This window comes from Jatropha curcas, chromosome 11 (assembly GCF_041381405.1).
Source record: "Jatropha curcas cultivar XTBG-Jc1 chromosome 11, XTBG_Jcur_1.0, whole genome shotgun sequence".
Lineage (NCBI taxonomy): Eukaryota > Viridiplantae > Streptophyta > Magnoliopsida > Malpighiales > Euphorbiaceae > Jatropha > Jatropha curcas.
Window position 1 is genome coordinate 10,033,870 of NC_143161.1, and position 25,292 is coordinate 10,059,161.

Sequence of the window (25,292 nt, forward strand, 5' to 3'; positions counted from 1 at the left end):
ATAAAAAATAGCATTTAGCGTCTTGACCTACTTAAAAAATTATTGTCGAACACCATCTAAGTCTGATTAAATTTAAGTTTTGATATATATATTTTTTGTAACTTTTAGAAATGAATTACAAAATAGTTCTTTTAAAAAAAAATAATGCCTTCAAAGTTCAAATTATCCTATAATTTTTAAAGACTTTGTTTAATCTTTTTTTAATTTATGAATTATCTAGTTAATAATTATAATAAAATGTGTCTTTTTTATTATTTTTGGTTAAAATTGAAAAAACGATTAATAGAAAACACTAGAAGGACATTACCATCTTATTAAAAGAATAAAAAGAGAAAGGAAGATTTGACATTCAAATTCAAAGTACAAATTCAAAACATGTGCTGATTAGGGATAAATAAGAAAAGAAAATCTGTTATGTGGTCATAATTTGAATTCTAATAAATACAGCGACATTAGAGTCAAGTTGCCCAGATGGAAGCGGTCCTATAGCAAAACAACACATTAAAGAAATAAGAAAGATTTGAACCATTACTTTTTTGTTCTTTGGAACCACCTAAAAAATTATTAATAATTCCCAATCGAGAAGGACCCATAACAACACAAAGGTTGACTATATAACAATCATGAGGCAGTTAGGCATTATTATGTGAGTTGTTGGAGAACAAATCATCATCATCATTCTTATTATTTTAACTTTTTTCGAGATGAAGAATTTAACATTCGCCAAAATACATAAATTCACCGTTAACTTACAATTTTAATCATGTGACACTTTAAACTTTGTGAATGATTATACACTTTAATCATGTGACACTTTAAACTTTGTGAATGATTATACACTTGAATTTATAAATTTTAATAATTTGTACATTTTTTTCAAATTAATAGCAATAATTTTTAGATTTTTTACTTTTATATATAAAATATTATTTGATTTGTAGTTATAATAACTTTTGAAATAATAATATTCACATTTTTTAATTATGTAATAAGTGCAATTAATCTAATTTTACAAGTTAAGGTGTTTAATAAAATAATTTTGTAAGTTAAATTGTTTAATAGGTATAATCTTATAAATTGAAGTTTTTAATAGGTCAAAATAAAAATTAAATATACACAAGGTTAAAATAACAAAGTTCAAGGTAAATTTATTTAGTCGACAGTTTAATGTTAGTAGGGATGTAAATGAGTCGAGCTGAGCTCGAACATGCCAAGTTCGAAGCTTGACCCAATAGAATTAGCTCAAAAATCAACGAACCTAATAATTTAGACTCGAGCTCGATGAAAGCTCGACTTAAGGCTTGAGTTCAATTCAGAAAACTTTAAGCTCGAGCTCTGCTCGAGGCTCGACACCCGAATAACCTAGAATATATATATATATATATATATATATATATATATATATATATATATATATATATATATATAAACTCGATAAAGCTCGACGAGCTTTTGAGCTGAACATCATTAGGCTCGAGCTCGGTCCGTTTACTAAATGAGCAGACTCGAGCTCCATTCGAGCCGAACTTTTCTGAACTCTTTCTGAGCCGAGTCAAACAGTTTGAGAGCCGACTCGACTCATTTACACCCCTAAATGTTAGCATAGGTAATTGTCAAAATATATATACACATTTCGTGTCTAGTTTTTTATATCGGAAATTTTATGGATTTTTGTAATTTTACCTTATCTTGATTTTTCTTTCAATTTTATTTCAATCGCAATTCAAATAAAATTCAAATAAAAAAAATTTTTCATCATTTTAAAATCATCGTGGGACATTAATAAAATTTTAAAACTATTGAATTCCTTTAGTCCACCCAATCAATATTTTGCATGATAAATTTTAAAATTTTGAAATATTAATGTATCTATATCTATATCAAATATAAATGTAGAAATATAAGGAATAATGAGATTTTCGGTAATGCGCTTAATGAAATTTACAATATGTCAAAATAACTTTTGTTATAGTTAATTAGAAAATTACATTTCATTAGTTGATTATATATATTTATAAAAATTATATTTAAATATATATATATATATATATATATATATATATATATATATATATATATATATATATATATATATATAAGCATTTTAAAATTTTGGGTTTTATCTTTTTTTAATTTATTTTTAATAAATATATATAATAAGGAGACGTTTGAAAATTTTTATATTTTATTTCAGAGAGAAATGAAAAAAGAAAAATATATTCTTTTTATTAATATTCTTTTTTCTTTGTATTTGTAGGATTTGATTGGATATTTTAAAAAAAATTCAAATAAAATATATGCAATATTTTATTTAGAAAAGAGATAAAAAAAAAGAAAAAAATATATATTATTTTCATTAATATTTTTTTTCATGTTTTTATGATTTGATTGCGTATATTTTTTTCTAAAAAAAAAAAAAGAATGCACATAATTAAACCTTTCAAAATTTGTAAATTTTTACTTTTAATATTTTATTTTAAACAAGATGAAGATGTGTGTGGATGCGCAAACATTTTAAAATTTTAATTTTAAAAATATATATAATATTTTATTAATATATTTATATATCGATATATATTGAAACTTTTTTTGTTAGGAATTGACGAATCATTTAAAATTTTAATTTTAAATATATATATATATATATATATATATATATATATATATATAATATTTTATTGATATATTTATATATATATATAGATATTGAAAGTTTTTTAGGTGAGTTCTGAAAAATGTTTTTATTTTTATTTTTATTTTCTTTTCTATTATTGAATAATTTGTAACTAATATCATTTTAATTTAATAAGATATTTATATCTCCTTTGCAATCACTAGATGGCCTCTTGATAATTAAATATTTTTAATTTTCTTGATATTTTCTCTTATATCTTAAATCTGTTTAACATGAAAGAAAATAATCTTTAGAAAACTAAAAAAAAAATAGAACTATATACTTTTATTTTGAGTCACTTTTTAGGGTTTCAAGAATTTATGTGTATGTATATATATTCTTTTCTCTAATACACTGGGTAAGTAATATTACTATTATAACCAAAATGATTATCAATATCAATTCAATTTAAGACCACTTCATCATATAAAAATAGAATTAAATATAAGAACTAGTATTACAAGTAACTTGTACGGCAAAGTGTAATACAAATTAACCACTTATATTTATTTTAATCAAAACAAATACTTATGTTTTAATATTATATAGATAAAAAATTAAAAGAGTACAAAAAATGAGTATATAATGAGCATAGTCAATATGCAATGCATCATAAAAAAGACTAGTCTATATAAATATATAAAAGCTTAATCAAATTTACTTATATGGCATGATATTGTGGAACTTAATTGGTGATGTGGAATTCTTCTTATTTTTAACATTTTTATTTAATTATCTAATTTGAAGAAATCAAATTTTAAAACTTTTTATTTTCTTTATTCAATAATTAATAATCATATATAAATTCATTTCATTAAAAAAAAATCTTTGTTTTGCTTCTTTTGCAATAATTAATAATCCAGATAACCTCATTAATATGCAAATAATCACACTATAAACTGCTATAACTTTTTGATATTTTTAATCAAATATCCTTTTATTTTTTAAAAAAAATTAATTCACTTTTAAGTATATATATGAATACTGTATCTACTAAATTTATCATATAATTTCTTACGGCTCTCGTTCAGGATGTTCATTATTAGACCATCATTCGGGACAGATAACCTCATTAATATGCAAATACTGCCTTAGGAGTTGGCATCCTTGCAAATACAGCCTGAAGAGAATATCAAGAAAATTGAACCTTCATAATCTGATATATTATAGTTTGTAGCTTAATAAATTCTTCTCTTTTTATTTTTTTTTTATTTATTTCTAACAAGTGCCATAGTTCTAACAAGTATGATAATAGCGGAATTTGAGATTTTTTTTACAATTTATATTTTATTGTTATTTACTTTATCAAAAAAGTTTTATTTTTGTTAGCTATCAAGAATTTATTTGCAATAAGAAGAAAGAAAAGAATTAAATACAAAAACTTTCAAATATTTGCGATTTTAGATATGTCGATGTCAACGGTATCTCATTGTTAATTATTGATTTTTAATTGTGTGGTTTTTTTAGAATTAAATTTAAATTCTTTTATATTAGTATTATATAATAGATGATATGGTTATATAATGCTCCCTCCGATTCATTTATATAGACAAAATTTTCATTTTCGGCATTCCATTTAGATAGATAAAGTTACTTAATTTGGACTATTACCAAAGTGCAAAATCAAAATTACCCTTGATTTGCTTTATTTACGATTTTTTTAGAAAAATAAGAAAGTGGTAGACAAAGGTCAAATATTGCATTAAATATTATTGAGTTACCAATGCATAGCTATATTACCTTTTTCTTTCAGTTTCAAGCCAAATTGTATGCAGTTTTGATGTTTGGTAAGCATATTTTATGACAGATTAATCGGGTAAAAAAAATTATTAAAAAATGAGCATGAGTTATATAAATGGAGCACAAAAGATTGTTTACCAAATCTTTTATGAATGCTCTCTAAAAACAAGAGCATTTTGCTAAAAAAAAAAGAATTATGTCCATAAATTCTTCTTTCCAAGAATTAGGGATTTCAGTTTGAAAACCCTGAACGGCTTTCATCTCCAAACAATCAGAGTGAGCATATTTTCTGAAGTTATGGGCGAATCAAGAGGTTGTAGGTTCCGATTAAAGGGATGTTACACAGTTGTAGGAGGTTGCAAGTTCTGATAAAAGGGAGCAAAAAATTAGGAGGTTGCAGGTTCTGATCAAAGGGATCAAAGGGATTTTGTTTATTGTAGTTCGTGTGCAAATTTTTAGATATGAACTGACGTCATAAGTAGGCATTTGGATAGAATTTGAAAAGACAATTGATGCTATCAAAAATTTTTTTCTTCAAAATCAAATTTGCACATACTTCTTTACTAGGTGTCCACATTTTTTAAATGAAAATTAAACTTTCATTTCCCACCAAAATTGTTACACTAAAAATGGAAGGCCAAATTTAAAATTTTGATTATGATGTAAAAGTTGGCATTAATTAGGAGAAATATGTGAGATTTGATTGTAATTCTCCCTTTAATTATGGGTATAGTGTTTATGGAATAACTTGGCATGGCATATTTGACTTTCAAATCAAACATTCAATTAATGCAATATTGAGGGCAAAATAGAAAAAATTTGTTGAAAATTACAGTTTAGTTAATTCCTTAATCCATATGCAAAGTTGGTCGGATATAATGTAAACTAAACTCATTGGTTCTTATAACCAAATATGATTTAATGTGCACCACCCATTAAGCCAGGTGATCTTAGGCAATTTTAATTATAAATGTGTTTAGTTTAGCTGATTCATGCAGTTGGTAGTAGCTGATAAAAATCTCAATCACCTACTGTTTCTATAAGCTTTTTAAGCAACAATTGATAGCTAATAAAAATCTCAATCAGCTGTTGTTTCTATAAATTACATTTAGGAGCTTTTTACGTATCAGCTAGTTGATTTGTATTTATATTATTTTGGACTTCATTAATCTCATGCAAAAAAAACTGTTAATAAATTTTTTTTTCCAAATTAATATTTTTTATGATAATTTTATTTATATTTATTTAAAATTTTTTCTTAAATATTATTTTAAAAGTTTAATTAATATTTTTATTTATGTAATACATTAAAATAAAAAATAATATATTCACCTTAAATTATATATATATATATATATATATATATATAACAATTATGCCCTTAATAGTCATTTTATATTTTAACAGCAACTGCTATTAAAATTTTACTAAACACGAATAATAATCAGCTATTAGATGATATGAACCGCTGAATTAAACATGTCCTAAATCTATTTACAGAAAAAAAAGATTTTAGTGGGATGATCATGGATCGGAGTTGGTTGGATTTGCAATATTCATAACGAATCAACGATAAAAGGTAATATTTATTTGGTATCTATCCTGCATTAGATCATGTTGATTTCAAATTCAAATCGAATTTGGTTCAGATCATATCTAATTAATATACATAAAATAGAGGCTATTTTTTATATGAAAAGAGAGAAAAAAAAATAATCAGATTAGATTCGGGTTGGCTCATATCTAATTAGTAAATATCCATATCCGCTTAATTTATAAATTGATAAAATTTTATCCAATAAATTTTAGACGAGTCAGGTTGAAAACAGCATCTCTATATTTGACACCTCGTTGTTTCAAGCTGCTAAAAATTCAATAGTCAAATATTGAGTAATTAGAATATTCCAAAATAGCTTTGAAGATTCCCTTTTTCACTCAGCATCTTCTCCATTTTACTCCGCTCGTCGCGCGTTCGCATGGCGTCTCGCCGCTTTTGGAGTTGAGACCTTCAAATTCTTTTATCTTTATTTTTATAATAATAATTAATCTTATATATATATATATATATATATCGATAAAATAAAAAAATTAAACTGAATCCATCAAATTTAATTCAATTTAATTTCAAAAATTGAATTATTATAAATGGTGTGGATTTACTTCCTAATTACAATGAGTTAATATTTGAAAGTAAATAATTTTATCTTTAATGTTAATGTGATATTTGATAACTTACCAAAAATAAAAAGAGTGATATTTGATAATTAATATTGAAAAATTAAGTGCGACAATTTAAAATCTTAATCAAATATTGAATAATTTAAGTGATGAAATTTTTAAGTAGCAAAATCATTTAAAAGCCCATTAACTTAATTAATTCAATAGTTAAAATTTTTTACTTATTTTTTTGATTAAATTTAGATTAATTGAAAATTTTAAATATATGAACATAAGCGTTTTCAATTAATTTAATAGTAATGAATTTTGCAAAATTTTTAGTATCAAGTGATTAATTATTCTATCAAATATTACCAATTAAGCTAACACACCGTTTAAATATGTTTCTCCCTTTCTGTGTGTGTATATATATATATATATATATATATATATATAAAATCTACGGGTTGTGGTACAGCTGACAACGCAGGCTGGGAATGTAAAAAGAGCTATCGGGTTTAATTCTCATTAAACCTACTTGCAAGTAGGAGTGCGAAGCCTTAACTCTGACTAAGTCCTGAGCCGAACTAGGCGATCCATAGTAGAGTTTGGGTAGGGTGATTTACACAAAAAAAATTTATATATACTTTCTTAAGCAAATATTTAAATATATACATTTAATATCTCAAAAATATATATATATATACATTTAATATAATGATAAAGAAAAAAAAATAAAAGTAAGGATCAAAATTTTTAAAATTTATACTAATTATAGGTGTCATGAATAATGAGAATTCTCAGATTTGAATTTCTTGACCATAATAATTTTTATTTATCTTTATCAGAAAAGGTTTTATCAATTTGATAAACGATTTATGGCTATTTTTCATGGCTTAATGTTATTTTGATTTATTAGGACTCTTAATAAATAAACAAAATTTTTAAAAATTTATTAAATAATAAAAAAGAAAAGAAATATAGGTATTTATTTATTTAGATAAAAATATAATCATTTTGAAATATCTAATCTTTGTAATTCATATCAAATTGTTTTAATATAATTATAATTATCAGCTGTCTTATTGGCTTTAAATATTTTATCATGCAACATAAATAATAAAAATATTATTTTAACTAAAATAAAACCCTAAAAGCCCTACTTAATAATAATTTTTAAATTAAATTTTAGCGTTTGAACCAAATTAAAACTTTATTTTTATTAATTAATTTAATTTAAAGTGAAGCTAAAAATAATTCGTAGCTACTAAAAACAGCTGATACTGCTAATACTGTGAAATCGCGCAAAGGCACCTACATTGAAATTTGTTTCCGAAGAGAGTTGAAGTATTAAAGTAATAGTGATAGGAAAGTAAAAAGTGAAAACAAAGATTAACTTTTAGCCGTTCGAGGAGCACTATAAATCAACCCACGCACGGACTGTAAAACAACAAACAACAAAACGCTCAGTCTCTTCCGGTTCTGTTTTTCTCCTCTTTCTCTGCTCAGTTAACAGAGAATCCTTCATATTTATCTAAAAATAGGAAAAATAAAAGAAATACGTGAAGAAAATTTCTTGTTTTTGCTTCATTGAAACATTGTGCGGACGCGGCATTTTCCGGCCTTGGTCGGTAAGCCTCTTTTTCTCGCTTTGCTTTTGTTCCTTTTTTTTTTTCCTTTTCTATTTTTTTGGTTTTAATTAATTTTTGTTACTTAGGTTATTTTCTGGGCTTTTTTTTTTTTTTTAATTTTTCTGTGGTTTTAAAAAAAATTATTTGGAAATTTTTTGCGTTTTCTTTTAATTGATTGTGTTTGTTCCTGATAATTTGGAGGAAAAATGAAAATTTGGGAATTTTTCGTTATTCGGTTGCTTTTGGAACTATTAGAAAAGGAAAAGGAATTCTTTTATGAAATTTATTATGTCTGTGTATTTATTTACTTTTGTTTTTTAGGAGTTATTGACAGTAGTAATTTTGCGTTTTTGTAATTTGCAAAGGTTGTGATTTTGGCGATGAATTCTATTGATTGAAGAGTAAGCGCCAAATCTAAGAATTGGCCAATTCTCTCTTCTATCATCACCAATTACCAGTAAATGGGCTGCGTTGGTTCTAAAGTAGCTAGACAGTTTCCTGGCCATGAGGACCCAATAGCTCTTGCTTCAGAAACAGCTTGTAAGTTTGTTTTTCTTATTTGCTATGAGAAATTACCTATATTGATTTCTTTTATATATTCTGGTTTAGCTTTTCAATTATATAATTTGCTTGATGGTTACTGTTGCTTGTCAATAGAAAAGTGTGAAATCAAGACTTAGATGATTTCACAGATTCATGATCATGAATTTTTTTTCTTTTCTTCCCCCCTGATTTTTATGGGTTTTACTTGAACTATTGAATGTTCAGTTCTAGCTGGCTTGATTTTACTCACTTACCCTTTTAACTATGTCAAGTCTTTTGATCCCGTGATGCCTTCTTTGCTGCTGACTTTTTATTATTTTTTAATGCGTGAAGTAATAAAATTTGAATTTTAGAATCTGAAACATTGAATCATGGTTCATCTATTTTTGTTGTCCCTATTCTGTGGTTACGAGACTGTATTATGCTTCTGCTTCCCTTACAAGTTTAATTTTTTTTTAATTGGGACTTTTTTAGTTGGTAATTATTTCAGCATCTTAATTTGATATCAAACTAGATCTGAACACTATTAAATTATTTTGCATTCTCAAGTCGGCGTCCCGTCCATTATTGACTATTTGTATTATTCCTTCTATCATCTCTATATGCATGTTTGCCTATGTTTGGTTTAATGGGTGGTTGCTCTAACCTGTGTGTGGTTTTTCTTTGATTCCTCAGTCAGCGTTAGTGAAGTTGAAGCCCTGTTTGAACTATTTAAGAGTATTAGCAGTTCTGTTGTTGATGATGGATTAATAAACAAGGTATCGTGCAACAATACTTTTAATTTATACCCCTTTTCTTTTATGTAACAAGTGTTCTCCTTGTATTTTATTATCAACAGTAATGGTGCTTATCTGTACCATATATGGTTTTCTGAGTGTGTGTGCCTTCCTGATTGCTGTCTTTAATTAAACAGTTGGCTTGAATTAATTTATGTTTCGGTAAAAAAACTATATTGACACCTTTATTCCATATTATCCGAGAGCAATTTCTGGAGTTGAATTTTTTTTTTTCTGTTGCAAAATGCCATTTTTACCCAGATTTGTAGCTTATTATCCGTTTGGTATTGAAGTTAATAATTGTGTTCCTCCCTTTTGGATATTGTTGCAAAAAGTAGTTTGAAGCTATTGTTTATATGTTCTGAAGTTCTTATAACTAAAACATGTAAAAATACCTTGAAAACAGTTTTTATTGCCTCTAAATTCAAGATGGTGGTATTGTCAATAGCCTTTCCAACAATAATGTCAAACAGTCCCTTAATGATTGGATGACGGTGAGGAAGCTGATTAACTTGTTAGATTTTGATGGTCATGATTGTGATGGTACTGCCGTCTTGATATTGATCATGATAACCATGTGTGAGTGCACTAGTTTTATATTGAATAGAATTTATTTAATTAGGACTTCCTGAGAGTATGTGGATTTATAGTAGGGCTATGATACCTATGCTTAAATGGTTAGGATGTTTAGTAAATATTTACATGAAATTGCACATTATAGATTCATACAATTATATTTACATGAAATTATACAATTTTCAAAATGTAGCACTGAAGGCTTTTCTTTTTACTTGTTGATGCAGGAAGAGTTCCAACTGGCTCTTTTCAAGAACAGAAAGAAAGAGAATCTTTTTGCTAATAGAGTATTATGCTTACCTCCTTTTTATTCTCTTCATAATGGAAAAAAAAAAGGGGAAAGGGGAAGAAGAACTGATTTTTATAACTTGCTCTATTATCATTATTGCCTTAGTTTCTTGTGTTGAACTTGGCTTTGTACCCAAATTCTATTAGCAATTAACTGCTTAATCGTCTATTTCTTTTTAAACTGAACACTAATAATAAGTAAATAACACTATTAGCGTTACCAAGGTCAAAAGTTTAAATGGCATGAAAAATTTGGATTTACAATACAACCAGCAATGTAACATCGTCTTTATCTCCTTGTTATCATGTTCTATAAATTTTAATATTAGCATAATTTTTCACGTAGATATTTGATCTCTTTGATGTGAAGCGAAAAGGAGTCATCGATTTTGGGGACTTTGTTAGAGCACTCAGCGTCTTTCATCCAAATACCTCACAAGAAGAGAAGATGGATTGTAAGTTGAAGTGTACTAAACAATGACCTTAAATTGCATAACTGGAGTATTGTTGTTATCCATAATTCTCTGTATAATCTCATAATATCTTGTATTGCTGTGTACTGTTACTTATGTGTAGTGTTTGTAATTGCCTTGCAGTTTCATTTAGGCTTTACGACCTGGATAACACGGGATTTATTGAGCGACAAGAGGTATGGTTAAATTAATTTTATTTGGCTGTGTAATAGTACAAATTCATATAGCTCAGCGAACCAATCATTTGTATCATAAACTTTCCATTGAATGTTAGGGCTATAAGAACCCTAGGTTTATTTCATGATGTGTATTTTTTTGCGTACATCCAATGCACCATTCCAGCTGAACTCCTGCGCTGAAGATATTGTACATAAGATTCTGTGACGGCATTTGGTGGATTCATTCTTACTATGCTACTATAAAGAGTTACAAAAGGAAAAGCAATTGGCTTCACGAAACAAAGCTAGCATTTGGGGTTGGCCATGAGGGTGACTGTCTAAATGACAGCATGATTGATTTTTGCTAATTTCCACACCAAGAGTCAGATGCTGTCATGTCCAACTGGAGTTGGTTTTCCTACAATGTGACAACCTTCGCTTAAATTCTGGTCCCACAAAACTCATAACAGATTTAACTGGGAAAAGCCTATTTTTGATTAACATTCAGATTTTTGATTGGTTTTGTGAATAATTTTGCCCTTCTATTCAAGTCTTATGCTCATATCTTCAGTTTTCATGCTAGCATGTTCAAAAAAATAGTCAGATAGTTTCGCCTGTATATAATGGTTCTTTCCCATATACTGGAAGATTTTTGTTTCCTTGCACCAGAGACTATTAAAACAAGTGTTTCTTAAATTGGTGGGTTAATTATCTGTTTCTGCAGGAAGGTTCCTTTAGCAGCTTAGTTAGCTTTAAAAAAAAAAAAAATTTCCTTGATGTCCATTGAGTATCTTGGAATTTTGTGTTTTTAAAACATGATGATATTTTGATCCTCAAATTGGCCTGTCACATTTTCTTCCTCAAATTTAAATGAAATTCCTCCATGTCACACATTGCATGTTCCTTTCAAGTTTACTATGTTAATAATTGAATAAGCATTTATAACTTAGTTCATTAAAAGAAAGAAAGGTGCAATTCGTCTTTTAGAATTGTTTCATTCATTTGATTTTCCTTTATTCAAAACTCTTTGCAGGCATCTTCATTATATGTGATTTTGGCAGGTAAAACAGATGTTGATTGCACTTCTTTGTGAATCTGAAATGAAGTTGGCTGATGAGACAATTGAGATAATTCTTGATAAGGTCAGTTGTCACCTTCGAATTTCAACTAGTAATGATGTTGATAAATATGTTGAAGCTTTGTAGTTTTCTTTCTAGTTGGAGTGTGTTGTCAATAACCCTTTTGGGTTACTGTTAACTACTATTAGGGGCCCTTTCCAAACAGATATTCAAGAATCATAGGGAACGAGTCCAATGCAAGCTTTTAAAGCTATGGCACCCTCTTGTAGGCTGTTTCAATTTGCTACCTTAAGTTTTGCCCTATAATATACTCCATGATTTTGAACAGTAATTTTCTTAAAAAACTTATTTGAGTAATTGCTATAGTTCCGGTCATGACCCTGTTTAAATCATATAACAGAATTAAATTTATGAGTTTGGCATTGGCAATTTACAGGCAATTTCTGGTATTTATCAAAAACTCACCTCTAATCAGGGAAAAATGGATTACACCAACATAACTTGAATTCCAATTTGAATAGCGCTTTCAGTACATCTGTGATTCAACTTGTCTATTTTCAAATATTAGATTTTCAACTATGGTGACTTGAATTTTATCTAATGGTATATGAGTTAGTTTATCTTTTCATTAAATAACCAAAAATCTTTTTTGGGTTTTAAATTTTTGTTGATAGACTTTCATTGAAGCTGATGCTAACAACGATGGGAAGATAGACAAGTCCGAGTGGCAGAATTTCGTGAGTAAAAACCCTTCCTTGTTAAAGATCATGACACTACCCTACTTGAGGTAATTTACTAAAACCTTTTTACTTGTACAATTTGCAGATTGCCTTTCTTTTTTGTTTATTATTCTGGTTAAATTTATAATTTCTACGTGTAAAATAAATGCAGAGACATTACGACAACATTTCCGAGTTTCGTTTTCAACTCTGAGGTGGATGAAATTGCTACCTGAAAAGGATTGGAAAGTGACTAAGTACATTACAAAATAGCTGGTGTGGTATAAACCAGTGGCTTTTTTTCATTTTTTTTAAGATCAATTACAAAAGAAAAGTGTGATGGTCTGAGGTGGAAAGATTCATTGCCAAGTTAGCTTGAGCTATATGTTAACTTTAAAAGCACCATTGTTCTATTCCACGTTGTCTGTTCACTTTCATATAAATATTACTATTATTACTAGTTTTGCAATGGTGGTATTACTAAATTTTAAATTATACAGGAATTTATACTTTATGAACGAAATAGCAACTCCAAATTTTAATGGCAGTGCTATGTTTTCTTATACAGTTTAATGGGTCCATTTTTACTCTTGTTATTAATATTTATGCAATTGAATTTGTTTAAAGATAAGAATATTGAAATATTAAATTTAACATGAAGGTTTCAGGTAAAAGATTTTGGTATAATTTAGTTTTACTGTAAAATTTTGGCTCTTAAGGAAATAATTTTCTACAAATTTCTCTATTTTATAAAATTTTTCCACCCGCTCTGCAACTTTTGAGAACCCTTGACAAAAAATATTTTCGAGATAAATGGTAGAAAGACTTGAGAGAATCAGCAGGTTAACGAATCGAGTTGAGTCAAATCAATGAATTTAAGCCTGATTTGATTAGAATAAATGAATTTGAGCCTGGTTTGATTAGAATTTTCGAGACATAAAATTCAATTCAAGCTTGATTGAGTTTTAAATAATTTTCAAAGTAATTGAGCTTTTGATATGTATGTCAGATTTGATAAGATTGCTTTTGCTAATTAACATTAGAAAGCTAAAAATATTAGTTTGACATTATAAAATATTAAAGTTCCTAAGTTACTGAAAATATTAATTTTAACTTATAAAATCAACATAAGTAATTATACTTTATAGCGATTAATCAACATTTTGTCATTACTAAAATTAATCATGTTTTTTTGGTCAACCCTAATATTTTTTTTCCATAAAATATTATTATTTTGAGACAATATAATTAGATGATGAACATATATGTCTGGACGGTATACAAGCGTAGTATCCAGAATCCAGTGTAGACACGGATTTGATCCATCTTCATGCTAATTTTTGTTTTTCTTTTCCAATTTCTCCTATTTTTTTGTCAATACACTCTATAATATTATTTTCTCTCCTAGTTTTTAGGCATGTCAACTCAAAGTCCTTTTGACAGTGTATACGCACTTTACTCTTTAAGGGCTTTCATCATTTATCATTTTTTTTTTTTCATTCTATACTTGTTTATAACATACAAGACTTAATCATTGTAGTTGCAAAGAGAATTACATTTTTATCATATTTTTACATTCTGTACTTGCTAAGTGTATAACATGTAATACTTCAATAATCGTAGTTGTAAAGTGAATCATCTTTTTCAATGAAATAAAATCATATCCATTCATCAATTTGCCTCCTCACAACCCACCAAATGCAATATAGGGCAACTAGATAAATATATAACTTATTAAGGCTGACACATGCTGTGCCTTTCGCATTGCTCGTAAAGGTAGATTCTACTATAAAATGTTTGCATCCTTAATGAAGTGGTGACTGAAGAAATATAGAAAGGCATAAGTTGCAAATGGGTCTATAATCATCTTGATGCTAAGGAATACAATCTGGTGGAAGGTTTAGATTACACTAGGACTTTTGCATTAGTTGCTAACCTCACCAGTTCTAGTATTTCTTCAGGGTAATCGAGACGAAGGACATGGTCTTGAAAAGTCTTTATATGTAACGTTTAAAATTCAAACAATGGTTTTCTACTGCTATTTCTTAAATATCTCTATTTGGTTGGTCAGCTTATATTCTCTATATGAAAGTAAAATACAACCAGTTAAGTTTCCCCATAATTTCAGAACTAATACTCTAAGTTTGCCCTTAGTACCTTTTTTATTTAAAAAAGTAAAAAAAAAAAAAGCCATTAGGGTATTAGTTCACCGAGTTCTTCGTTGCTTTTGGATGCCAATGGCAATGGTCAAACCTTTGTCATCAAAATTTCTTGGTAAGATAAAAAAAAAAGGTCCTACCGGGAGTCGAACCCAGGTCGCTGGATTCAAAGTCCAGAGTGCTAACCACTACACCATAGAACCTCTGATTACCCCTCTTTTGGTTAATTTATGATATGCATGAAAATTTCATCACCAAATCATCAGTCAAACGGTAATATTTAGTAAGATTGTTGTTTCTAATTTTTTATTTTTTACATTAAAGTATGCTTATTGTTATTATTTATAGATTAAATCAGAAAAACAAGTTGGAGTACTATATAGAAAATCAAAATGTAATTTATATTTGTATTTTCCAACCTGCTTTTGTAAAGTAACGTCTCACTGTATAAAAGGAAAATATAAAATATAAAACAAAAATGACGTTAAAAGCTTAATTTATTTGCTTAATTTCACCGGTGGTAATTCAAGTATAACCCTGTTACATCGGCATTCCTATTTAATTTATTACGCAAAAGTATACAAACTTCTTATAAAAAAATAATCTATCTATTTTTCCGTTTAAAATAATATAGACATTATTAAATTAATTTAAAATCAAATATTTTACCATGTCAACTTTCTTCACCCAACCTTGCTTTATCTCTCTCCTCCTTATGTCTTACCATGGACACTTAACACACTGTATCACTCTCAACCTTTTAAAACATCCCGATTTGCCCGATTTAATAAATTAATAAACAAAGCTTTGTAAAGATAAAACGCAGCAGCAAGCAATGGCCATAGTCAAGGTAGAGGAGAATGAGCAGTTTATCCTGAATAAAATAAACGAAGAGCTAGAAAGAGGGCTCAATGAAAGCAAGCAAAGGGAAGAGTTGCAGAACGCATGGCGAAGACTCTCTCTCAGACTCTTCTTACTTGTTCTTAAAAGAGTCTATTTTTATTTCAAATATCTAACATTTGATTTCTCTATCTATGTTTGAAATTGTGATTTGAAAGACAGATTTTGTTCTTGTGACCCTTTAGGGCTCTATGGAGGGTTCATCCCTTTGTCTAAGATAGATAGATATATGGATCTACTCTTGTTTTGTGCAAATCGGTGCATGGAGTATCCACTAAAGAACTTCTTATTCATATATCTTTATATGGAGTTTTTATATCTCACTCCAAGATGCCATGAGAGTATTATAACACTATAGAAGACCGATGATTTAGAGAAGTTTCTTCTATCTCCCTCTGTCAACAGATTTTGAGAAGGTTTAATGCTGGTCAACTCAAATATGGAATTCAAGAGTTCCTCCCAAGATCCAATTTCAACAATGATGGTGGTGGTATATAAAATGATGTCCATAAATTTTTTCTTTTCATTGCTTTTCTTGCATGGATTTGAGATTTTTTTTTTTTAATAGTTTCATTTTTGCCGGATCTTGTATTAAGCTTGATTTGTTAAAATTTAATGTGTGTTAAAAAAAAAAAAAAATTGTACTTTAGACTTTGAACTAAGGAGAGCTATTTTACTAAATTCTTTCAAACTACACAAAGAAAAAGAACAAGGGAACATAATGGAGGCCCAGCCCCTAATGGCTTTCCTCTCTGACGGTCCATGGGTTGAGGCCTAATAGGATGTACAATAGCTTAGTAACTCTTAATTCATAATATACAAGTTTTGTGCTATCTTCAGTAATTGATGGTTTATTAACCTAAACAATCTAATTATTTATACGTTCATATTAGGGTTTGGGTATTCATAATAATTACTTGTTCTTAATTTGAGTTTGGCACAAATTTAATATATTTGGTACCGACTATCTAATGCCGTTTATATAAATAGTTAATTAAATTATTAAATAGTTAATGAAATGAAGTATGACTCCAGATGTTTTTATTAATCTTATAATAATAGAGGTTAACAATTAAAGTTATAATAATTATGTTTTAATAAATTACTAATAATATTTACCCTTTTGTATATAAAATAAGCGGAAAAAAAAACTTATTTACGCTATTTATATTATCTTTCATGTACCAATCAATATTAGATTATCATTCAAAAAATTGTCTTCTTGTCACTGTTTTATCAATTTTTGTTATTTTTTTAAATATTTAAGAAGCCCAACGGACCGAAATAACATTGTAAACTACACAGTAGGATAGACCTTTTCTTTGAATAACATTTACCAATTGAGTGATAACTTTTACGATGGAGAACACTTAATTGAGTGATAACTTTTATGATGGAAAACACTTAAACTCAAAATCTCTCACTTCACATATATTTTATAAAACATCAGAGTTTTTTTTATTTTTTATTTGTTCTGATTATCAGTGTTAAATGCATTCGACTCTCTAAATAAGTTTTTCCTTGATTTAAACATGGTAAAACTAAAATTTTTATGCTTATGCCTATAATAGTAAGTACATACATATAGGATTTGGATAGAGACGTCTACATGTTAAAACATATAGCAATTCCTATATATATATATATAACTGATACTGATATTGTTGTTTATGCAGTTTATCTCTTGCATAATTATCAATATGAATCGGCTTTGAAATAAATTGAAAATTTTGATAATAAACGTTTTTCTTTTGTGCAAGCCTATCAGCAATTCAGCATCATAGGCAAAAGAGAATAAATATTCCAGGAAAAAAAAATATATTAGAGCAATTTCAAAGTACATATACAAATTGAATTCAAATATATGAAGAAAAAAAATCTATGTATTTACATTGTGCTTTGTGTAAGATAGCTCTGTTTTATCAAGATTTGGTTGCCAATCTTGCAATCTGAGACTGAATGTTAAAACTAATCCAGTTCCAAATAGAGAACTTTGATCCAAAGAACCGAATTTTCACTGATTTTCTTGATCCTTGTCTTGGAAATTCCAAGTCTCTGGAAATGCTATTCCGAGTAGTCTCTGTATCATCAAGCAAAGGTAGCGGAACTGAACCACGAGACTCGACGTTGTTGATCCATCCTCGAAGTAGGTAATTTACAACCTGCATCGACATCAAATGTCATGTATCTATGATACCATATAGAAATACGTCAAACATGTACAATTTCACAGTTCTTGCAGGATAAAAGGATAATGCAGAGGAATTTTTCTACTCTCGTGTAATGCAACAAACAACTTTTCCAAAATCTTCTCTTTCATTTGCAGGTTTAAAACTGAAAAATGAGTGTGTGTGTGTGTGTCTAACTGGATTTTTGCTACTGTATAGTAGTATGAATTAATTAGCTAAAGAAGTCTTATTTTCTAGTAATTGCACGAGAAATACGCCAATATTAAATGCAGAAATAAGAACATCCAAACGCAATGAACCTAATGTTGAGACAATCCCAAGGCATATATTTGATGTGGGCTTTTTTTTTTTTTGTTTATAAAGTTTCTCTTTTCTAGTTCATTAGTCTTTTCCCTACAACTATTTCATTTGAGAGTATATGATCCTAATAGCTTTTGAGTACCTCCTGACAATTTATGTTTTCAATGGTTATAAGAAAGCACAAATCATTTTATTCCATATAATTGAAATTTTGATTGAATGTCCTGTTAAAATACACTCGCTCTATGATACAGATTTGTGGTAAAAAAATATTTTACTTGAATCATTTGTCGCATATCTTGCATGAGTATTATTGATTTTAAATTTCCATTAATGCAGTGAACTAATATATCAATGCATCGATATATGGTTGGCCAAGAAAATATCAACTAAAATCATGATTTATCTTTTGTACTATCCATCGTAATTTACGTGTAACAATTGTATTTATCATAATATTAAAGTCCCATTTAAGTATTATGTGAGTATAATTAATATAATCATAAATTTCACAGAACCTTGTGTAACTGAATAATATGTACCATGTGCAATGCACATCCCCAAACAACAACGTGTCCCTAAAACATGATCTATAGGATAAGTAATCTAATAAGCAGTATGTTCCATACCTCAGGCACTTCATCATGAGGGCAGTGACCGGCTGGGCTGATCTCGTAATAAGGAGCTTCAGGCACCTGTTGTTTCACCTGAAGACCCCAGATGGGCTTCACCCATGGGTCCTCTTTTCCGTACATAAGACAGATAGGAAGATTGTTCATTTTACACCTGGAAACACAAATGTGCTGTAAGTTCTCAACCAGCAGAATGAGAAAGGGGAATTTATGTGATACATGAAGAGCAGTTCAGTGTGCAGTACTTACCGCATTAAAGATTCCCTAAATGACAGTTCGCCCTGAGGAGCAAACATAATTGAAGCAAATGATGCGGCCGCTGCAGGATGTTGAGTAATCTCAAGAATACGAGAAAACACTTGGTCAACATTTGTAGAATGATCTGCATAAACTTGTTTAAGTACTTCTGCTATACTTTTAGGATCACTTATTTTCTGCCAACTGCAAAAAATTTATAATAATGATAAGTAACGGTATATATAAATATATTCCAGAAATGAGAAGCATAGAGTAGGAGTAAAAGCAATGCAAGATGTATGTAGAAATAGTAAATTTAATATAAGCAGCAGGAAGCTTAATTTATGGAATGATGGCTATGGAGAAGAAAAATATAGCACTTTCTTTGGATTCACATATGGAGTGAGCTAAAGTATGCAAGTTCTCTTACGTTTTGTGATAAATAAAAATTGCTTTTCACATTTTAAAGCAGATGTCATGGTGAGACTTTATATACTTCCAAGACAGCATCACAACTATGCATCGATTGCTATGCAACTTGTTTTTGACCTTATTGAGCAATTAAAAGATAACTTACCAGAATTCAATGAGCTTTCTCACACCTGCAGGTAGAGGAAATGTTCCAGACCATGGAAAAACCCTTGCTAGTCTTGGAGATCTTATAGGATTAGGAAGAAATCCCCAAAAAGGGGTTGCATTTAGCAATGTAACACCTTTCACCAATTGAGGGTTGTTTGCTGCAAAGTATAGTGCCACAAATCCTCCTAGCGAGTTCCCCACAATATAAACTGGTTCCCCAATGACCTGCAACAAACAACCAATGTAATCACCATCATGGTCCATTCATTTTTTTCATAGATAGGAGGTCCAATGGATCGGAATAACATTGTGGACTACACAGTAGAATATAGCCCTCCCCTTTGGATAATATTCACCAATTTGGCTTTATGGTGGAGAGGACTAACTCGAGACCTCCTACTCCCCACCTCTTCTATAAGACATAGGAAGACTAACCAAACCATACTTGATTAGTATGATGCATTCATTTCTCATAAACCAAAGCCTAGAAGTTAATAAATCGAAAATTCTTGACACATATTTGTAGCAGAAATAATAAGGCTATTTTTCTAGTTCGCCATACTTCCTCGTTGGTTTTGGCTAGGTGATTGCAGAGAGATTGGTCATAGATATGCTTCAAAATTAAGGTTGCTTCTGGTGATCAATAATTCCAGGTAAAGATGGTTGGATTGATGGAGTGGCATATACCTGGCTGTATTAGTGATGGTTACCTAGTACCCAGTATTGTCGTTACCAACACTGCACGCCTCTACCAACCCAAATAAAGAAACAAATAAAAGAAGTAATGTAATTTTTATATTGAACTGCCAACATTATATAGACCACAAAAGAATAAGTACAAGAGTCATTGATATAAAGGTGGAAATAGATATTTCCCTGCATCCAGTCTTTGAAGAAGAAAATTTATCAATGTTCATAATAGTCAATCATGTTTATAATAGGCAATCGCACATTAAAACAAATACATGTCCACTTCAGTGTGTTTCTATTCATATGAATACAGGTCAAGTAAACCCGTGCATAAGTCAAAGCAGCACTGATTTTTATGATGAACCACTCATCATAAGGCACGTGCCAAACTTTCTCATGCTTCAATGTGTATAACAGCTCCTTCAAGTTAACGATAATGTTCCTACTGAATTTTGTGTCAAATTAATATTAACATCAAGAATAGCTAATTTCCATGTTAATGGAGCACAAAGCACGGTACAATATCAAACATTTAGTGGAGCCCCTATCTCAAACCCACCCTGGCTCAAGAAGGCACTAACGTTTAGACTACATCTTCACATGTCAAAGGCAAAAACAATGAGAGAAGGGGGGCAGGTCATGGGTGGGAGAGATGCACAAACTGGACATATGAACAAGTTCAACAGTTCACAATATTTTCCGTATGTTTTAGTATTTGATCGTCACAATTTGAAACTCTATGTAGCATCACGTGATGGGTACTAGACACCATGTGTGTATCTCAGCACATAAATACTAAATACTGGAATACAGTACACGTTCAAAAAGAGAGTACCTCTTCTATGAAGTATCGAACTTGATCTCGCCATAAATCCATGGAGTACACAAGCTCATTGGCCCATGGTTCAGCTTCATCTCCAAAACCCCAAAAGTTCTTTCCTTCTAATGTACTCCCTTCCTTCAACAGTGGAGTGGGATTCTCAACTGGCAAGGACATGCCTTGTCCAAGAAAATCAATTGCCCAAACTCTATAGTCCCTCCCTAAATCCTTCAATTGATTCTCATAATGAAAGGAACCAACGCCAAAACCAGGAAGAAACAGCACTGGTGGAGATTTCACATTTTCACACCCAGCTTTCTCATAATACACATTGAGTTTAGGCTTCCATTTCCAAACACAGCTTTCAATGGGAGCAGCATATTCACCATTAGATTCATCTGGCAACCCAGGAATCAAAACCTTTGTTGATTCACCACTTCCTGAAATGCTCTCCACGTCCTTATCCCCATCGATCACATAAGTACTATTATAGTTGCCACTCAAAACCTTAAAGTCAACAACTCTGGAGCCTTCAGGGGCATTAAACAACCCAGAACCTTCCCCTTGATCAAGATTCCCCAAGAAGAACTTATTAATATTAGAAAATCGCAGTGACCCACTTCTGTTATCAATTCTAGCACATAAGACTTGAGATTTTGTACTAATAGGAACCTTTGTTTTACATGAATTTGAGCTTCTACCAACTAATTTCCACCTCAAATTCGTAACACGATGACAACTTGCTATATTGAATGTAAGAACGTCCATAACCAAAGATTTCTGAAATAATCAACCAAAGCAAATGATTAGGAGAAAATAATTTTACCTTACATTCTGAGCAAGTGATAGAAAACTTAAAAAGGTATTTGATTATGTCCGTGCATGAACATACATTAAAGTACCCACAGAAAACTTAAAAAAGGTAATAAAAAATTGCAAAATCACTTATCAGCACAAAAACTTCTATTTTTAATATAAAAAAAATAAGAAAAAGAAAAGTCGTAAAACCCCTCTTGTAAAGTGCATGAACAATTGCAGTCAAATTGTCATCTTCGTTCTATGGATGTATCTAGAGTTGCTTTTCTTTTCCTTGTTTTTCCTAAGTTACTTAAACTTAGGTGGCTTGATGGTGACAGGGCCAGTCACAAATTGAAGCCCTCAACCCTAGGAGTCAGACAGTATAACCGGATCCGGCACCAATAAGGACCTTCCCCTTCCATTTTTCTTTCCTCTGCATAATTAAAGAATCGGTCTCTCTATCTATCTACCCTTTGTTTCCTCAATTTCGTTACTCCATTCCCCTCCTTCCTTTTTCTCAACTTTCTTAGCAATTTCCCTCTCCCCTATCTCTGTCAAACTGCCCAGAAACACTAGAAGCTTGGCCCTAATCCAAGTAAATTCGCTTTGCAGTGTAAAAAATAGTGTTTGTACACAAAGCACACGATGATCTTCGATATTGTTTGAGTTTCTAAGCCCAATTTCAACTCCAAGAGTTGAAATTAATTAACTCATAAAAAGTAATGCTTCTCAGATAATTTTCTTTCATTTTCCGAGGAAGCAAACAAAAGCTCTATGCAAGAAAAAGAAATTAATACAAACAAAACTTGTTTGTAGAAGCTTAAACTATATCAGGATTAAACTACGATTGAACAACTTACAAGAAGCCTTTTTTCTAGTAAAATTCATAAAGTAGAAGCTTTAATCAACAGATCAAACGCTAAAAAACGAAAGGAAAAGTTGAAAGAGGTTTGTTACCTTCAATTTGCAGAGACAATAGTCATTCAAAACTTGATACTTTAGAAACTCTCCAGTCTTCTCTATGTGATCTGTACTTGTGAAAGTAGAGCAAAATCTATAGAAGACAGAGACAGAGAGATTGCGTTTTCTTGAAAGTTTCTTCTTCCTGCAAGAAGCCAAAAATAAAATCAGCAATCACCAAACTTCTCATTCTTTCTTTTTTCTTTTTCATTTTTTCATTTTTTAATTCAATTCTCCAATTTTTTTGGGTAAATAATTAATTATTAAATAAAAATCGTGGCCTTTATTTTTGGAGAGATATTACTCTTATTTGTCTGTAATTAATTTAATATGTTGATAATGAGATATCCTCAACAATTTTTATTCTATTCTTTTATAAAGTGCTTTAAAAAAATATGATTATAATAATAATAAAATATATGCATGTTTAACTATGCTATAACCATGAACTTTTTGTGCAAATTTAATACTTTATTAAAATAATTTTTTATTTCATAAAAATATAAATATGCCACTTTTATATTATTATTGTTTTCATGAAATTATGCTTCAAATTTGCAGTATTTAAAATTTAGTAAATTATTTTATATTTTTTTATTATATTATTTAAAATTATTATCAAAATATATAATACAGTGATAAATACATATACGATTTAAAAAGTTATCGTTTTATTAAATTGAAATTCAATAAATTTCTTAATTTTTATATAATTATTAAAAAAATAATAATAATTAAAAGATGTGGAGAATGATCACTAATTTTATCTTTAAATATGGGGGCAGATAAATTCAAATTTTAGAAACTTTTTGCATCAACTTTTTTAATTTTTTAAACACCAAAGTATATTTGTAATTTTTTTCGTTAAAAATCACACAATTTCAAACATTGGCCCCAAACTTCGACGTTTTCGGTAGTTACAAGAAGTACCCAAAGCTTATGAAAGGCGGACATTTGGTCCAAAAAGGAAGAAGTGACCAAAGACTGACGGTGAAAATAAGAAGTGCGACGACTCATCTGCACGTCTAACACGTGGTGGCACGTGCTTAGAACACATATCACTAATTTCAACAAATTATTTTCCTTTCAACTTGTGTTTTCCTCTAACAGCGTGTTAGGCGAAATTAGCTATTCCGTTAACTGGTAGTATTTTTTTTGTTGTGTTTAACTTATTAACTGTAGCTTTTCACAAAACTTTAATACGCTGATCGGAAAGAAGAGGAATAATAATACCAATGAAGGAATCAAAATAGCGAAGGAAAATAACTATGAATTTTCTTTTCATTGTTATTTTCCACTCTTTTATTTGGATAATGAAGAAAAATAACGAAGAAAAGAAAATAAATTTATTTCTTTATTTGGACAATGTAAAAATTTAGAGGAAAAATTATTAATATTGATATTTTACCATTTTAACTTTACTTATTCTTTTAGAGAACTTTGATGATCATATAATTTCAATAAGTAGTTTGAACATTTGGGTAGCTACGTAAAAATTGGAGACATTTCAACATTCAGCCGTACTTTCTCTCCCAAAGACAGAGATTCTGTCTATGTGGATATGGAGGAAAATAAATTAATGTTTTTTCATTAGTTTTCCTTCTTTCCAAACAAGGTAAAATTGCTTCCCAAAGTTATTTTCCTCAGCTATTTTGATTCCTTCAAAAAAATACCTTAATCCAAACAGAGTATAAAAGCTAAAAGTTCTGTGTGTTAATTTTTTATAAAATGTTTCATTAACCTCTAAAAATTAGTTTAAACACTATGTTACCGAACATTATAAAAAATCGCGTTTAATATTTTGATAGTCAAAAAGTTAAAAGCTATTTAAAAAGCTATTAACGAGCACAGTCTAATTAACTTGTACATTTTCACTCATATTCACTATTTAGTTTTTTCTTTCTTAATTTTCTTTAGACAATGCAACTATGTATAACTATGTTTTCCAAAATCCCCGATTCCGTGGATTTGAAGTTTTTTCATATCGATTGCTAGCAGATTTAAATATTATTTTATTTAAACTCCGTTAACCACAAAAAGTTACTAGTACAATTTTCAACTTGGTGCTTTTATGATAATTTTATTTATACTTATTTAAAAAAAAATTTAATTAATATTTTTATTTATATAATATGTTAGAATAAAAAATATTATATTCACTTTAAAAGTATATATATAATACTTCATAATGTATAAATAAATAATTATATCAAC

The 25,292-nt window shown here is 29.0% G+C and overlaps 2 protein-coding genes and 1 non-coding gene across 4 annotated transcripts; 1 reads left to right on the forward strand and 2 right to left on the reverse strand.

Annotated features, from left to right (window-relative positions):
- The first annotated feature begins 8,008 nt into the window (after window positions 1–8,008).
- Window positions 8,009–13,283, forward strand: CBL9 (calcineurin B-like protein 9). 2 transcript variants are annotated; one of them, XM_012225627.4, is made up of 9 exons: window positions 8,009–8,202; window positions 8,568–8,742; window positions 9,421–9,503; window positions 10,325–10,384; window positions 10,756–10,840; window positions 10,982–11,034; window positions 12,078–12,158; window positions 12,770–12,882; window positions 12,987–13,283. In XM_012225627.4, the coding sequence occupies exons 2-9, from the start codon at window positions 8,664–8,666 to the stop codon at window positions 13,048–13,050; spliced, it is 618 nt and encodes a 205-aa protein (XP_012081017.1). In that variant the 5' UTR covers window positions 8,009–8,202; window positions 8,568–8,663; the 3' UTR covers window positions 13,051–13,283. The 2 variants fall into 2 exon arrangements, with proteins under 2 accessions (XP_012081017.1, XP_012081016.1); XM_012225626.4 differs by having other exon boundaries at window positions 8,010–8,202; window positions 10,732–10,840.
- A 1,821-nt stretch (window positions 13,284–15,104) lies between these two features.
- On the reverse strand, window positions 15,105–15,176 carry TRNAQ-UUG (transfer RNA glutamine (anticodon UUG)). Its single transcript has one exon. It is a non-coding gene; the product is annotated as a tRNA-Gln (tRNA).
- Window positions 15,177–17,674: 2,498 nt separating this feature from the next.
- PPH (pheophytinase) lies at window positions 17,675–23,262 on the reverse strand. The gene is made up of 6 exons (XM_012225624.3): window positions 23,076–23,262; window positions 21,336–22,100; window positions 19,809–20,035; window positions 19,244–19,435; window positions 18,992–19,148; window positions 17,675–18,035 (listed from the first exon to the last, which is right to left on the reverse strand). The coding sequence occupies exons 2-6, from the start codon at window positions 22,086–22,088 to the stop codon at window positions 17,796–17,798; spliced, it is 1,569 nt and encodes a 522-aa protein (XP_012081014.1). The 5' UTR covers window positions 22,089–22,100; window positions 23,076–23,262; the 3' UTR covers window positions 17,675–17,795.
- Window positions 23,263–25,292: the final 2,030 nt, after the last annotated feature.

Coding starts and splice junctions, on each gene's coding strand:
- PPH (XM_012225624.3), bottom strand. CDS start 22,088: ATGGACGTTCTTACATTCAATATAGCAAGTTGTCATCGTGTTACGAAT. Junction 20,036..21,335: donor TTCGATACTTCATAGAAGAG/GTACTCTCTTTT, acceptor TGTTTGTTGCAG/GTCATTGGGGAACCAGTTTA. Junction 19,149..19,243: donor TTTAGGGAATCTTTAATGCG/GTAAGTACTGCA, acceptor TTGTGTTTCCAG/GTGTAAAATGAACAATCTTC.
- CBL9 (XM_012225626.4), top strand. CDS start 8,664: ATGGGCTGCGTTGGTTCTAAAGTAGCTAGACAGTTTCCTGGCCATGAG. Junction 8,743..9,420: donor TCTTGCTTCAGAAACAGCTT/GTAAGTTTGTTT, acceptor TTGATTCCTCAG/TCAGCGTTAGTGAAGTTGAA. Junction 10,841..10,981: donor ACAAGAAGAGAAGATGGATT/GTAAGTTGAAGT, acceptor ATTGCCTTGCAG/TTTCATTTAGGCTTTACGAC.